This window comes from Erpetoichthys calabaricus, chromosome 1 (assembly GCF_900747795.2).
Source record: "Erpetoichthys calabaricus chromosome 1, fErpCal1.3, whole genome shotgun sequence".
Taxonomy (NCBI): domain Eukaryota; kingdom Metazoa; phylum Chordata; class Cladistia; order Polypteriformes; family Polypteridae; genus Erpetoichthys; species Erpetoichthys calabaricus.
The window spans coordinates 262887132-262904254 of NC_041394.2; the positions used below are offsets into that span (position 1 = coordinate 262887132).

Consider the following 17123-nt stretch of genomic DNA (forward strand, 5'->3'; position numbering starts at 1 on the left):
TGTCAAATAGAAGAAGCAAATTTCCTCTTGGTGGATAATAAAGGCAGTCTAAATTATTTTGTTAACTGCTTTTAATATTTGTTTCACCACAGACCACATACAGAATAATGGTGGAGATCCTTAATGAAAATGACAACAAACCTGAATTTCTTCAGCAGACAATTCAACCTGTTAATATCAGTGAGGTAAAACCTTTTTATTCTTTTGACCTGACCTTTTTACTTTATGTTTGCTGTATAACTTTGACCATGCCCTTCTGATAAATTTCTGAGATGTTGTTTGTAAGTCATGATCTTTTCTTAACATTAACTATTAATTGTCTCATATTTCCTTGTCCCATTTAAAACACTATACAACAGCCATGACACAAGGACTATTCACCACCTCTTCTGTGTTTCCAGTGCACTCTTTTTTCTTTACTTTAATTGTTCAAACACTGACTGAAGTGGCTACATGTCATTACTTTCTTACTGCTGGAATGCCAAATTGCAGACTGTAAAGCTGGTTACTACTTTATTAATTGATTTAAGGGTTATAGCACATCAGTCAGAGGCAGAGCTGGACAGATATTTAAGCACTGGTTACATCCTTTATTAAAATGCAGGAAATAAAATTAATTCTCAAATTTACATGGCATGGAGGCTAATATGCTAAAGCATCTTGAATTTATGATATTCCTAATTATACATTCAGATTAGAAGTCTGAATTGAATCGATAACCTAAAAGCTGAACCATTTAATTATGAGCATATTTTAACTCTTACTTAACGCTGTTACCAATTTCTTCCACAACACAACAATTACATCTTAACTGTTGATGCAACTGGAATGTATCGATATGTTGAAAATTGTAATTAATGCAGAAATAACTTTGTGCAATCATAACACAATCAAGTTGCAAGAATGATAACATACATTTCAGAGACGGCATCTGCATCATTATTTCTTTTTTTAATTATATTTTTAACTTCTGTGATTATAATTTCTGAATAAATTCATTTTTATTATTATCCTATTTCTGTTGTTTTTTCTTGCTTGTTTATTTTGGATAGTTTTCACCATGTTGTGACTGTTTCTGCAGGACATCAAGTGACATTTTTAATCCCACCTATATAAGATGGTGGCACAAGTTTCACATTCAAAGTGATTTTTTTTTGTCTAAGTAATTTTTTGGGTTAGTGAATAAAAACAATGAAATGAAATCAAATTTTATTTCCATCCATTCATTTTCCAACCCGCTGAATCCGAACACAGGGTCACGAGGGTCTGCTGGAGCCAATCCCAGCCAACACAGGGCGCAAGACAGGGAACCAATCCCAGGCAGGGTGCCAACCCACCGCAGACATTAACATTTAAGGCTATTAATAATCTTGCTCCTGCATATCTGTCTGACCTTCTTCATGTTGCCATTCCCTCCCATACCCTTAGATCCTCTTCCATATACCTGATCCATCCCTCTCGCTCGTCCAACCACCATTGGGAGCAGAGCATTCAGCTGTTCTGCTCCCAAGCTCTGGAACTCATTACCTACTGAGCTTAGAAATATTGAATCAAGGCAGGATATAATCAATAAAATTCTAGAATAAGCTCTTAAAACACAGAGGAAATAATTATCTCCGCATTTGTTTTTCCTCTCCATTCATCTCTACTGGCCTATTAAACTCATCAATTTAGGCATGTTTACAAGCCTTAAGTTTTACCCCGTTGGCCATGCTCTCTCTCTCAGGGGTGGGGGTCGACTTGTTTTTCAATCCTATTTTTTGTAAAAATCGATCAATTCGTATGAATGATCACAATAAAATTAATAAAATTAATAAAAAAAAAAAAGAAATATTGAATCATTTTCAATTTTCAAATGTGAGCTTAAAACCCATCTGTTCAAAATGGCTTTTTCTTTATGATTACGGCGGCTTTGTTTGGTTTTAACTATTATATTTTCTGATGTTGTAAATTTTGTTTATAATGCTTTTTTATTTATTGTTTGTTCGGTGTTCTTGAGTGCTTAGAAAGGTGCCTTTGTATAAATATAAATATTTATAATATAAAAATGTAGTACACCCTGGGTCTTACTACATATTTTAAACATTGCATTTATCAGAGCTCCTTTAGTCTCCTGGAACACTGGGATTGTTTAATCTCACAATGACTGCTGCTTGCATGTGGTGGTTGCACATTTGAAATTTACCAATTCAGGAAACAGCATTTCCAATCAAAGTAATTTATGCACATAATGTTGCCTAATATTAGAATTCAAATTTTTCAGCAGTTTCTTTTTTAAACATTTAGCATTTTTCCTACACTGTAATCTCTCCTTAATGCAACTTAAATTTCCCTGTTACTGCAATTACCTGCATCCTGCCCTGCAAGCAAGTCCTCCAACTTGCAGGAAAAACTAGACACTCCAGCCACTGTAAATCAACATCACACTGTTCCAGTGTGGTGCTGAGGTGTCACCCGCTGCACTTGGGTCCTAATTTGGGATCCTGAAGTGGTTTGTCGTGTGGTGAGTACGGCACCACACTGTATCAGTGCATGCTCCCAACCTCTTCTCCACTCTCTGTAATCTTAGTATAAATCCTTGCAGTACATTAAAAGTAACATTACATATTTAACCTGAATGCAGTTGACCTCTAGTCTGAACTCGGTGATGAAGGTTTTTCTGTGACTCACACATTTAAGACGCTGTTTTCTACTGAACAGTGTGAGTCATTCCATCCAGCTTTTGAATCCCATCTGTACTCTTTAACAACATATGGCTGAGAGGCTGAACATTCTCATCGGATTGACTGGCCAGTAGCCAGGGACACCCAAGTAAGCTGCATAGATTGGTTTGTTCTGTATGTTCCACTAACCAGGATACAAGCACAGGCTCTGAGGAAACACAGATAAGATGAATGTAGCAGACACTGACAAAATTCTATCGGACAATCAAAAATAAAGACAGGAATTTGATTCTCCATTCAAACTGAAAGGGATAGTTATGACTTCAGTTGTAAATTGTGTAAAAATAATCTTTGATTTCTTGTAATTTTCTATTTATGTAAACTGCCATTATACAATGGCGACCATAAGAACAGAGAAGCATGAAGAGTAAATTGAAAGGGGATAACTTTCTTTGTTTGATGGTTCCTAAAATAATTAATCCATACAGTGGTTTCTACACCGCGCTTACCGTAATATCCCTAAGTTTTCAAAATATTCATATTTATGAAAGGTCCTGTAGCACATTTGTTATGGTTGTAAAAGTACAGTGAAAACCTTTATATATTAGTCAAGAAAAGAGTTTATGAAAGTATGAACTGCTCTGAAAGTTCATTTCAATTTGCAGCACACTTCCATTTACAAGCTCAAACTGTTTCATACAGCTATAAATATTCATTTATTAACTTATTAATTTATTCATTTCATTAGTTTTTCTAACTCAGTTATTCTCAAGCAAGTTTCTCAGCGCTGAACAGAGCACCACATCTAACACTTGCAACTGCTACTTTGTATGGGTCAAGTGATTCATCAGTTAATAACATGGCATTAGACGATCATATTATATTACAGTTGTGGACATTATGGTGCGGCATATAAAACTGGAGAAGGGAGGGAATGGCCAGTCAGCCTACATCAGCTGTCTGTTATAAACAGCCATCAACCCACCAGTTAGTCAGAGAGATAGATAGATAGATAGATAGATAGATAGATAGATAGATAGATAGATAGATAGATAGATAGATAGATAGATAGATAGATAGATAGATAGATAGATAGATAGGATAGATAGATAGATAGATAGATAGATAGATAGATAGATAGATAGATAGATAGATAGATAGATATTGGTGTTTATGTAAGTAGATGTATGGCTATGCATGCCATATTTTTGTATGTGTGAAAGTGTGAGTGCCTGTCAAGAATTCACAGTCTTATTTAAGAATAAGCTGAATGGCTATAATAAGATTTTTATACAGACCTGTATGCGGCATGGTGAGCACCAACTGAAAACATTAGAATGTCACTGTAAATATTTTACTGAGAAATATACCTTAAAATGTTTAGCAATAGAAGTTTAAGTGTCCTGCTTATTGTTTAACCAATGCATTAAATTTGCATCCATTTTTTGCTTCTTAGTCCAACAGGTTATAGAGTTTGCTATACTGTCTTACATTTCTTTCTTTTAAGATTACTAGGTGTTTTAACTTTAATTTGATTTACTGTTAACTTTACCTATTTTCTCCAATTTTAGTACTGTGTTTATGTTTCTACAGCTGACTCCAGTAAACACGATTGTATTTACAGTAAAGGCTAGAGATCGAGATGAAGATACAATTGCGTATATCATTGACAGATCATATGTAAGTAATGCTTCTCTGACATTTTAAAGCATTCATGGAAGGGTGTTTAAAGTAATGTCAAAACCTAGTTATTGCTCTGTTATCTGCCTTCTTTCTGAAAGTGAACCCTTGTGACTTCAATCCATAGAAAGATAAAGCCTGTTAACACCCTAGTGGGACTGACTGCCAGGACATCCCCAGTCTGCCATGTTTATACTAGAATGTGTTGAAGCCATTCAGTAGCATAGCTCTCATTATCTCACCTTAAATAACTATTTCCAAATAATTTATGTTGCTTTTCCAAGTGCATTGTTTTCATTGCCAGGGTTTTGCACTAGGATGTTCTGTTTTTAGGAGTAAAAGGAGGAAGGGGAGAAAAGTGGGCCCAAGAGAGAGCGAGACAGAATGTATACAGTGTAAATTTGTGCCTGTTTGATTATTAAACAGATAAAGGTCTTTAGCTGATTTATTACCTTTATACCCACTTACACTGGGTTAGTGTTGACATGTAAAACCTTCATGAAATCAGACCAAAGTTTCGAGCTTGGTTTCAAGCTCCATTATACCCACACAGCAAAACACATTTATGGAGCCAGGCATTCTGAATTAGTTTAGAGCTGCTTGCCTGTTGGTGTACAAAGTAAATCCCTAGTCAGTGACTCCCAACAGGCGAGGTCTGTTACTATCTGTACGTTCTGGGATTGATTCTTGATCCTCTTCATTGGGGAAATGATGGTATTCCTCTCTGTCCAGTTACCTGCCTGGTGATTACTCCTGCAGGGGGTTTCTTTTTTGCAGAAACCCACTCTGTGGATTTTGGCTGTGTGGTGTATGTGGTACAGTCGATGTTAGCTTCATTTATCCATATGGACATGTATCCATTATTACTACAATTAAGGTTGTAAGACATTGCATGTTGGCACATAAGGTAGTATTGCCTACTCATAGGGTACCCCATGTATGATGACTTTTGGGGAGAATCTATGCACCCTTTCTGAATTCACATTGTTTCCTATGTATAATTTAGTTTACTCAAACAGTTTTCAGAGGTGCTATAAAACTGGTGGATGACCTGTGTTAGATCAGCAGTGTGAGTCTTGTGCCTGTTGCTGCCATAATAGGCACTGGACCCCCTTGTTCGTGGACTAGGAAATACAATTTTAAAAAATGAATTGGTGTAATCTAAAGCAAGAACTCTCAATAATAAATCTGATTTTCTTTGTAGCCTGATGCCATCTACTTTAGGATTGACCTTCCAAACAGTGGCAGGGTTGTCTTGGCAAAGCCTTTGGACTATGAAACGAAAACAAATCTGGAAATCGTCATTTTTGCTGTGGTATTATTATTATTATTATTATTATTTAATAATGTTATGTAATGTTCATTTGTCTGAAAAGCTAGAAATCTTTGACATTACATAAAAACTGTATTGTTTATACCAAAACCTGCATATTTTTCTTAGTTCTATATAACAAATGAGTTTAATAAATAAAAATTAAATTACAATGAACAAAGCAAATCATTTATTGGTTTGAAAGTTCAGAAGATCTCTGCAGTATTCAAACAGATCTTCATTTCATTTTCTTGTTTTTTTGTCTTCTTTAGAATTTTATTTTTCATAATCACATAAAAAAATTTCCTTGGCTGATTCCATCTTACAGGAAATGAATACCGAAGAGAAGCAAAACACATCGGCCCTTATTAAAATCAGAGTTCTGGATGGAGATGATCAATATCCACAGTTTCTACCCTGTGCCCTCTTGTCACATGACCAGACCAGAGTCATCTGTGCAAATCCAATTTACACGGTGAATGTTACAGAAAAGACACAAGTAAGAAAAGGTGTCCATTTTATTGTTATACAACATATGTTACATTCATTTATTGTAGAGTAATGACTGCAGAGATGCAGCAAATTTCAGTGCATGCCATCTGAAAAAATGCTTTCCTTATTAAAGTTTAAACTTATGTTACATGTAATTCAGAAGGTTGATGCAGTCTTGTTCATTTACTGTATTTAAATAAATGAAAGCCTTAATTAAATTAAAGTGTTTCAAATAGATAAAATGCCGCAATTACATATTTAGTTATAAAGTTTAAAAATGATGAAGTATGAAATTAGCATACCTAACTATTTTTTATTAAAGAACTCAGAATTAATTACTATATTGTAAAAAAACAAGTGTGATGATAGGCCTCAAATGTGTTGCAATTTATGCCTATAATTGTTTGGAAAGCTGAATATTAAAAATGTCTTATTTTTACTTTTTCATTAGGATTAGTGTGTGGCTGTGTGGGGTTTTTCTCTTTGTGTCTCTGGTATTCCTGCTGCATCCCAAGTAGGGCCCCTTTAATGACTCTGTATGAATGGATTAATGCTGTGTTAGGGTCAGTGGCGTAGCTAGGGGCGGGCGGGAGGGGGCGGTCCGCCCCAGGCGTCACATTTTTGGGGGCGGCATTATTGGCCAAAAGGCTCAGAACACTTCACGTGTAAGCAGCAGGGTTTGGAAAAATATCACTCATGAATAAATTCTCTGATTTTCATCCACAAATGCTTCAAAAATCATTTTCAGACGGTCCTTCTGTGATGGCATCAGACACGGCAGTTGAAATTTATGAGGCAATAACAAAAATAAACAGAAACATTAGATAGATAGATAGATAGATAGATAGATAGATAGATAGATAGATAGATAGATAGATAGATAGATAGATAGATAGATAGATAGATAGATAGATAGATAGATAGATAGATACTTTATTAATCCCAAGGGTAAATTCACAAATTCATTACACCGATAATAATTTCTAGGAAGATAAAAAACTAATTCACAATGTATAATTTCATTTCGTTAACAATCCGAATGCGTTCTTGCTCATCCCTACCTATTACTTGTACACCACACCGGTTCTGGTTTTCGCAGCGTAATTATATTAAACTAATAATCAGAACACGGCTTATCAGTGCATCTGTACTATATTCTTGTCTAGTTGATGCTTATAAATAATTATATGTGAAAAAATATTGCTGTTTCTCTATATATAAATAAATCTATGCAAAATGTATCTTAATTTTTCTCTATACGTCATTTTAATTTTCTATTTAAATAGGTTAACATATTCAGATACGTTGGAGGGCGGCAAATTGAAGCCCCGCCCCGAGTGGTGCGAACTCGAGCTACGCCACTGGTTAGGGTTAGTCCTTATGTTGATTTTGATGCTCACGCAGATGTGAATTAAGATTGTTCGATACGGGATAAATGAATATTTGAGATTAACTTTTATTAGTTTTGTATGACAGTAAAATCATAATAATAACCATTTACTGCATTGTATGTTGAATTTGCAATGGTGAACGCTTTGCACCACATAATAAATTTCTTCAACTCCCCAAGGATTCACATTTTATGTTAATTGTTGCCTCTAAATTTTAAAGGATGAATGAATGAGTCAGGGTGTGTGGATGAGGGAACCTTATAGTGCCCTGGTGTCTCTGCCAGAGGAGACTCTAAATAGCCTTTAACTGGCATCTTTTGTTCCATTGCTGCTCTATTTCTTTAATATTTTCACATTTTGATTGGTCTGTCAATCTGATGGGCAGCTACCATGCTCACATACTATCTTTAGATAGCATTGCAAGAAGTCACTCAATGTATCATTTTATATACTTAGCACCGATTAAGTGAGGAGACACTGTGTTCTTTTGTACTTTCTGATAGTTATAATAATAATAATTCATTACATTTATATAGCGCTTTTCTCAGTACTCAAAGCACTATCCACACATGGAGGAGCCAGGAAGCGAACCCACAATCTTCCACAGTCTCCTTACTGCAAAGCAGCAGCACTACCATTGCATCACCTGTTAGTCACATGAGTTTGATATATAACTTGGACTTGTAGTCCTCTAAGAATTATTAAAGATCAAACAACCTAAAACAGCAATAGGCTAGCTATCATAGAGTGATCTTGATAATATCTGTTGTTCCAGGGAATTCATGTGTTGGATACATTTTGTACTCTGATATTCATGGGGCTAGTATCAGATCAGAAATAAAACAATGATGTGACATCAGTTCCATATATAGGACCACTTCATATATTTCCTTTATTCAGCTTTTGTCTTTTTTTAATAGACTGGCGTTTTACATTTTTCCCCTGGTCCAATTCATGCAGTGGATGGTGATAAAGGCATAATGGATTCAGTAATATATACAATTCTGTCAGGTAAGCAGACAGCTTCATTTAATCGATTGAAGTATTTACTGTTTTCATACAGTATACTGTATACTGTATATATACAATCCCATTTACTGTATCGTCATCTGCCAGTTACACTCTGTTGGGTATATTAACTGTGAAAGTGCCATTTATTTGAATGTATTTTGTAATACATGTAGTAATAAAATGCATTGCATTTTTCATTCCAACATATGTCTCATCGTACACATTCCTATTATAATGTGTGCTGCATAACTGAGGCAACAAACTGACATTATAACTTAATAAAAGAAAATTTAAATAGAAAAAAATATAGGAAATAAAAAAGAATAATAGAGGCAGTACTAAGCTCATTCATATTCATTAAATATTCAGGTGATCTGATTTCATTAACGTAGCAAAATCAGAGCAGTTGTCAATGGCGAAAATGAGTAGCAAATTCTATTAATAGCTATAAAGAAGTCATGCTGGCCTTCCAGGAGCCCAATCTAAGCCCCTGTGTTGTAAAAGGCAATGGGCTCCAACAGGATCAGTAGATTTCTCTATCAGCTTTTCTCACTTACCTATCATTTTTTAAAATTAAAATTCCCTAAAGTGGTGATATAATCATATATATGCCATGTGTTGGAATGAAAAATGAAATGCATTTTATTAGTACTGACCAAAAACACCACAGAACAAGCATATCGGGAATGACTCCCTTGATTTAGCATGTCACATGTGGTGAAATAGGTATTGGGGACTGTAGTTACACTCCGTTGAATTCATTTCAATTGAATGACCCTGCTACACTTAGATTTAAGGTCTAGATCAATAGTTCATGATTTATTGTGGACTGGTCCAACTAGCAATATAGTTTAAGACAGCTTAAGATTTGGGGACCTGCCAAGGTTCACGGGAATTGTAGTCAGACATGATAGTCCTGTTGAGTGCCCCAGGGGCTGCCGAGGGGTTCTACCAGGGGAGGTCTCCATTACTTTATGGATGCTTCGCCTGATCAGGAGTGGAAGGAGCGAAAAGGAAGAATTATATATTGTACTGTGCTGCACTGGATTGACTGAAAGAAGCCTGTCATTGTAATCTGGCAAATAAAATAATTTTATGTGAACGTGTAACTGTGGTGCTTCAGTTGCCTCTGGAGGCCACAATAGATAGACAGTAAATAGATACATTGTTTATTGGAGAGAGAGAGAGAGAGAGAGAGAGGGAGAGAGAGAGAGAGAGAGAGAGAGAGAGAGAGAGAGAAAGAGAGAGAGAGTGACTGCAAGGGGACAACCTGAACCCCAAACTGCAGACACAATTACACCCAACGCATTCATGGGTCCACATGAAGATTGTTTATTTGCACAGTATGGCCATTAAAGTGACAATCACATTGCAATTACAGGGCAGAAGCACCTCCAAGTCCTGCAGAAGTTCCCCAAAGTAGGTTAGACATTCACCAGGCACACTGACTGGTGGGACCCAGGGTTGCCCTTCTGATCTAAATGTTCCATGAAGCCCAAGTCGAGAAGCAGGAGTCCAAACTGAGCCTAAAGCAGAGTAATACTGCCACTTTTTGCCCTGGGAGATAAAATGTCCCTGATAACCAGTCACCCCCACCATCCATCTATTATATGATTGCCCCAACTGAGATAGCAACATTTTTATTTACATTTAAGATCGCTAGGTGGAAGCCCTCCTGGGTTGTTATGGCACCACGGATTCCCACAGGGCACACTGGGAATTGGAATTTGCAGGCTCATTCCTATTGGGTTCCAGAGGTGCCGCCAGGGTGTGTTGCAGGGACTCCTGAGCCCTACATCATCGGGCTCCCACCTTACCCAGAAGTACTTCCAGGCCAATCCTATGGGACACCTGAAGTATTCCCGGGGATTACATAAAAGGAGCCAACTGCCACTGCTCAAGGGGCCAGAGTTGGGAGGAAAGTGATGAAGCTTGCTGGAGGAAGAAGAAGGCAAAGAGAGAGAAAGAAAACAAAGACTAAGGGTTGTAGAGTGTGCAGCTTTGTAACTGTGCTTCTTATACTGTGTTGTGCAGGGGGATTTGTGCAGGTAGGGAGCTGGTGCTGCCACTTGCACACACACACACACACAACACACATATGTAAATATTTACAATAGAAAAAATATTTTTTTGTCACACACATATTCAAAAAGCAGAAATGATTTACATATTACATCTTATTGATCAAATACAATCTGTCTGCAGGTCCGCATTGGGATTTCCTTTTTTTAAACTGTAAAATAAACCATAGAAACCATGAAAGACTAAGACTTAGCCAACACTTATTATTATTTTTATTTTTATTATTATTGTTATTATTATCAATAATTGTGTTTATATAACGCCTTTCTCAAACTTAGGGACACATTACAAAAATAGTTTAACACATAAGAATCTAGAAACAGATAACAATAACAAAATAAAATAAAGAACAAAACATACAATATAGTCACAGTCTAGTTACCTTCTACATGGGTTACAAATCTAAGATTGAAGAAAAATATTCATTAAATAGAAAAGTTTCTGATTTAATTTTAAAAGAAGAAAATGAAGAGCAGTCACGTCAGTGCTGAAGTAAGGAGTTCCAGATGCAGAGGACTATGTCACCCATGAAGAAAGTGTAGTCTGCAGGACCATTAGGAGCTCAGTACTAGAGGACCTAAGGGCACATGGTGGATTATATTTGTGAAGGAGATTTGCATGATAGGTATATGCTATATCATGTAAAACTCTAAAAGTAATGAGTGTCAGTTTATATTTGACAGGCGATGAAACAGGCAGCCAGTGCAAATAGTAAAGGACCAAAGTGAAGTGCTCTGTTCACTTGCTGTGTGTGAGAACACTAGCAGCTGAGTTCTGCATATCTTTATAGTCTAGATAGTGTTTTAAAAAGAAGGCCAGTTCACAGGGAGCTATTATACAGGCAGTGATTGTGCCATCCAAAATTTCATAATTAGAGGGAACTAATTATTAAGACAAAACAAAAATGTAGCTACCCAGTACAGCTACTGTATGTTACCAGTCATCACTGGATTAGAATCTGAGACATGTTTAACAAAGATGCTGGAGTCAACAAGAAATATTTCATAGCAGTAGAGCAGTTTAGAGAGTTTTAAAATATTTTTGATAAAGAACTCAATGCTATACACATCATCAGAGTATGCCAAACTACAGGAGTTGGAGACGTAGCTCTCATTTTATGTTTCAGCTACATTCATTTTGAATCTCACTACACGTAGTCAGCAACAGAGCAATTAGCATTTCCTGCCTTCAGTATCTCACAGGTTATCGTTGGTTTGTAGTATTTGATGCAGGAGCGTTAGCCATCAAGCAAACCAGCAGCACAGCAAAGCTTAGCAAAAAAATAAATGAATAAATGGTACTTGTGTACTAAACGGAAGTATTTTGATGAATTCATAACATATATGAAAAATATATAGGAATTTACAGAAATTGGAATATCATACAAATGCATATGTACAATTGTTTTGACAAATTCATAACATATTTATTGGGATAAAAAAAATATAGAGAAATTTACAGAGGTTTCCCCCTACCCATTCCCATGGGGGAACTGCCGTCCATTTACTACATAAGTACCGAATAAATAAATAAAAGCAATACAAGCTTTAACAGTGACAAATTAATTAAGTCACAGGTCAAAAAGTAGGTGACACTGATTAGATTTCTAGAGTTGTGTACCTGAATCGTAGTTGTTTGCAGTAATTGGAAGATTCAATCAAGCTTACGATTTAACTTCCAACAGACCCAAACACTAATCTTTATAAGACAAAGTCAGTCCTTTTAACAAGTAGTAGTGCTTTCAAAGCATCCCTTCCCACTTTAGAAGTCAAAGGAAAATAAAACATTCTTAAAATTTGCCCTTAGTCTGTTCTGATGCTAATGATCAATACTTACAGAAAGAAGACCATGGAAAACCAGAAGAAATGTGTTGTCTCTATGGCCTATTTCTAAAATTGGAAAAGAACAGTTTTCTTTCTGAAGTAGTTGTCTTCATTTTTTCATCCATTGATACACTTCCACGTTCATCTAGGTTGTCCCAACAGTTTGATAATTGTCTTAAATAAGTAATTTGGCTAGATGGTTAGATCTGTTCATAATGATAAACAGTTAAAGTCCACTGATTTCAATGTAATCTTCCTATTGGTAAAATATGCAGTTCCTATCCTACCATACAACTTTAAATCAACTCCTACTTCATTCTCACTTTACTTGTTACACATTATTGGAGTTCCTAGAAACTTGTGTGATCGGTAGCAATCACGTTCATCTCTGGATATTTCTGTCATGCTTTCCTATAAAATTTGTCTTGGTGGTTATAGAAATGGGTCGGCGCTGATCATGCATAACAGTCTAACACCACTGGCCTGGTGTTATTATTGTAATTATTGTAGTCAAAAGTATTGCATAGGAATGTCAATGTTTCTTAAACCATTAGGGGGAAAAAATTGTATACTGTAACAGGTAATTCAATTATATAATGGATAGCCTTTCTTCATTTCCTTGTTATATTTTTGGTTTCTGTCACATGGAGTATGGAATTTGATTTTAAATCACAAAATTGTTACAGTCTGACCCCAGTACATTCACTTTGATGTTCATTTCCATATCTATGAGCATGGAATTCAAATGTCAAAATCAAGTTCCACATTAATTAAAGGGTTTAAATGCTTAATGGTGAGGCAGAATTATGTTTGTCATGTGTAGTTAAAGAGCAGAATACCTAAATGGGAGTTAAACTACTCTAAATTTGGTACACCCTTATTTTACCAAGATGAATTAAATACAAGTTCAGATTTGTTAAGACATCTAAGGTTAGTTTGTAACTAAGGAGCCGAAGTGTTTATTATTGGATATTGTCTCTGTTGTTTTTGAAGGGTTATTTTTGGTCAGGAATGGAGCTACAAGAAGTTTTATATTATGCACAGCAGCACTTGGGCTGTAAGAAACCCCAGTAGTGATGAGAACTTATGTTTCCATACAAGTGCAACTCTGCTGTAGCCATCAGAGGAAACTATTCATATAAATTTAATATGGTATTCTGAAAGCAGTAGTAGGAAGGACAAAGACATAGAAGGAGGGCTGGGAGTGGACAATGAGTAACATGTCTCTCAGTCTGATAGATGACAGTCTGCTACACATGGTTCCCAACAAGATATTACGATAAACATAGATATAAACCAGTTATCTGAGCTATATGATCAAGGTGGGTGGTAAATGGGGACTTCTCAGGGTGCTGTCCCAAGAATTTCAGATACTATTCTTGAACCTGGAAGTCATCCAGGGAATTGAACCAGAAACGATCCCAGGACTAAACCTTAAAGTATCTTCTAGTCCAAGATTCAGTGAGCTTGGTGTTAGGGTGGCACATGTTGACAAGGTTTGATTTTCAGGAGGAAGAGAAGCCAGAGGAATGGTGAGGAAGATATGAGAGATGTTTAAAATGACAGCTGGAAAAATGATGGGGTTCAGGAGTGGAATGGATAGCCTACCTCCTTAAGAAAAGTCGATTAACTTGTTTGGAGGACCCTTAGCGGCACTAGAGTTTATTGCTTTTTTGTTCTGTCCCTTTTTTGGTTCCTCTGTTGTTGTGTATTATTCATCTACAATAAATCTTTATATGCTTTTGCATTTTTGGCATCATTTTGGACACAGAGGAGCTCAAGATTGCATTGAATAAATTAATTGAATGCATTACAGTTTGTGTATTTTATGCTAGCGAATGTTTACTTTCAGCTCAATTTGTCAATCCATGGCAATAAATAAAGTTAAATTTGTAATTTTCTTTTAGGTGCAGACAATGGCCGATTCAGAATAAACAATAAGACTGGAGACATTATAATGACAAAACCAGTAGAAAATCGTTTACTGACTCCCAACTTTCGACTTCGAGTTATGGTAAGAATTGTTTGAAATAATTTAAATTACAGCATAGCATAGTGTGGTGCAGTGGTTAGCACTGCTGCCTCACTGCTTCATGGTCCTCTGTTTAAATGCGATTTCGAACAATGTGTAGAGTTGGTATTTGTGTGCGTTATTCTTCGGACACTCCTGGTTTTATTTCCACATACCAGTGGCTTATATTTTAGATTCACTATTCACTCTAAAATGTTAGTATATGGGAGAAAGTACGCTGCAATGCATCAGCACCCCATTATTTGTTTGCTGTCTTATCCCAGTGCTGTTGGAATTGGCACTGAATAATGTCTATTAGGTAAATGGATGGAAATTTATTTAGAAAGGCAGACATCCTTTTAATCTGTAATAATGAACTATGAAAGAATAAGGTTTTTATTATTCAGTTTAGAATATTTGTAAAAAACATGGCTGAGGCCTTAGGAAAATAATGATTTTTGTCAGGTTTCTAATTATAAAACATATCAGACAGGCATAATAACGGGGGGAACCGCACACAACAACATATTAGTATTTATGCCAGTTGTGCTACCCTTCTAAGACTGGTTGAAATCATAGTAATCAATGCAGACCTCAGAGTTAATGTTTGCAGTGCACTATCCATGCACATATTATATTATCTGTTATATGCCATTTGGTATGGGATTCATGGAAGCAGCGTTAATGTTAGACTGACAAATGCAATGCATTTTATTACTAAAAATGTTTGTGATGCGCCATCTTTTGGAATGACAGAGAACATAGCAATCGGATGGGCACATAGACAGACACACAAACACATCCTTTTAATAAGATGGATATTTTTATCAAATCATCAATGCAGCAGCACTCATTTGTTAAGATTTACATCCAGATTGCTGGATATCGGTATTCATTTAGACTATTAGATTAATTTGGATAACCACAGGTTATTTAGTTATGCCTGGTATATGTGATTCAATGCTTATATTTAATACATGGATGTAGGTGAGTGAGCCCCTGTGATGGTCTGGAACTCTGTTTAGTGCTGTTTTCTGCTTTGTGTGCAAGGTTGTCAGGATAGGCTCAGCACCCCACATTCCTGATTTTTGGAATAAGTGGGTTTAATAATGTTATAATATCCATCCATCCATTTTCCAACCCGCTGAATCCGAACACAGGGTCACGGGGGTCTGCTGGAGCCAATCCCAGCCAACACAGGGCACAAGGCAGTGAACCAATCCTGGGCAGGGTGCCAACCCACCGCAGGACACACACAAACACACACTAGGGCCAATTTAGAATCGCCAATCCACCTAACCTGCATGTCTTTGGACTGTGGGAGGAAACCGGAGCGCCCGGAGGAAACCCACGCAGACATGGGGAGAACATGCAAACTCCACGCAGGGCGGACCCGGGAAGCGAACCCAGGTCCCCAGATCTCATGTTATAATATACTTATGTTTAATATATGTAATTAAGACTTTGTTTAAAACCATGTATTCATCTATTCATTTTCATTTTTTTAACTTTTTGGGAATTCTAAAGCTTTGCATGCCACGATGCAACATTGTATGTCATAACCTGAAATGGCCTATTCAAAATTTGTCATATTAGCTCGTTTTATCATCTATTATCATCAATGAAATGGATGGTTTGTCCAGTGAGAATAACAGCTGCTTCATTTTCAAATGTGCTGCTGCTCAGGACAGAGATTCTTTTATAAAATGAAGAAGTTGGTTAGGACATATTGTTGTGGTTTAGCTAATGTTCTCTCTTTGGCCTCAGTTTCTTTAATTTTTGATGTGTATCTATTCAACAGTTTTCTTTTATTTATTTTGCAATATTTCTTAATATGTTTACTCTTTTCATGTTTTAGTATTTAATAATTTTTTAATATTTTTGTTGTTTTCCTTGAATCATTTTTTGTGTCAGCTTCATTAGTTATGTTCCTTGTTCTTTGTATGTGGAACCCAAGAGGACAGGGCCTTCTAACGCTATAGCTGTGAGGCCACATTCAGCCTTTATAAGGTCTGCAGTTCTACAATACAATTGAGAAGGAATTTGTGCACCTGCTTTTGTTGTTATGACCATTTTGGATTTTGGTTTTGTGAATGCTGTTTTTTATTATTCAGTTATTGAACTTTTACTTTTGTCTCTGTTTTTTTTTATTTTTGGATCATAGACAGGTTTTGCTCTATTTTTAGTTGCCTCTTTAGGTAACCTTTTGATACTTTAGACTTGTTTTGTTTTTTGATTGTTTTAGTAGTACATTGATTGCCACACAATTTGTTGCTGATGATAAAGTAAAACCTGAGTGTGATTTAATGTTTATCTACAGTATACTAATAAAAGGCAAAGCCCTCACTGACTGACTGACTGACTGACTGACTGACTGACTGACTCACTCACTCACTCACTCACTCACTCACTCACTCACTCACTCACTCACTCACTCACTCACTCACTCATCACTAATTCTCCAACTTCCCATGTAGGTAGAAGGCTGAAATTTGGCAGGCTCATTCCTTACAGCTTACTTACAAAAGTTAGGCAGGTTTCATTTCGAAATTCTACGCACAATGGTCATAACTGGAACCTGTTTTTTGTCCATATACTCTAATGGAGGAGGCGGAGTCATGTATCGCGTTATCACGCCTCCTACGTAATCACGTGAAC

At 36.2% G+C, this 17123-nt stretch overlaps 1 protein-coding gene across 1 annotated transcript in view; it reads left to right on the forward strand.

The window, feature by feature from the left end:
- The window catches only part of cdhr5-rs (cadherin-related family member 5, related sequence), a 66388-nt gene that overhangs the window by 16352 nt on the left and 32913 nt on the right, over positions 1-17123 (forward strand). The window contains exons 4-9 of the mRNA XM_051930253.1: positions 93-185; positions 4257-4343; positions 5548-5658; positions 5984-6154; positions 8459-8549; positions 14362-14468. Of these exons, the coding sequence (XP_051786213.1) occupies positions 93-185; positions 4257-4343; positions 5548-5658; positions 5984-6154; positions 8459-8549; positions 14362-14468 (660 nt within the window). The remainder of the gene's footprint in view (positions 1-92; positions 186-4256; positions 4344-5547; positions 5659-5983; positions 6155-8458; positions 8550-14361; positions 14469-17123) is intronic.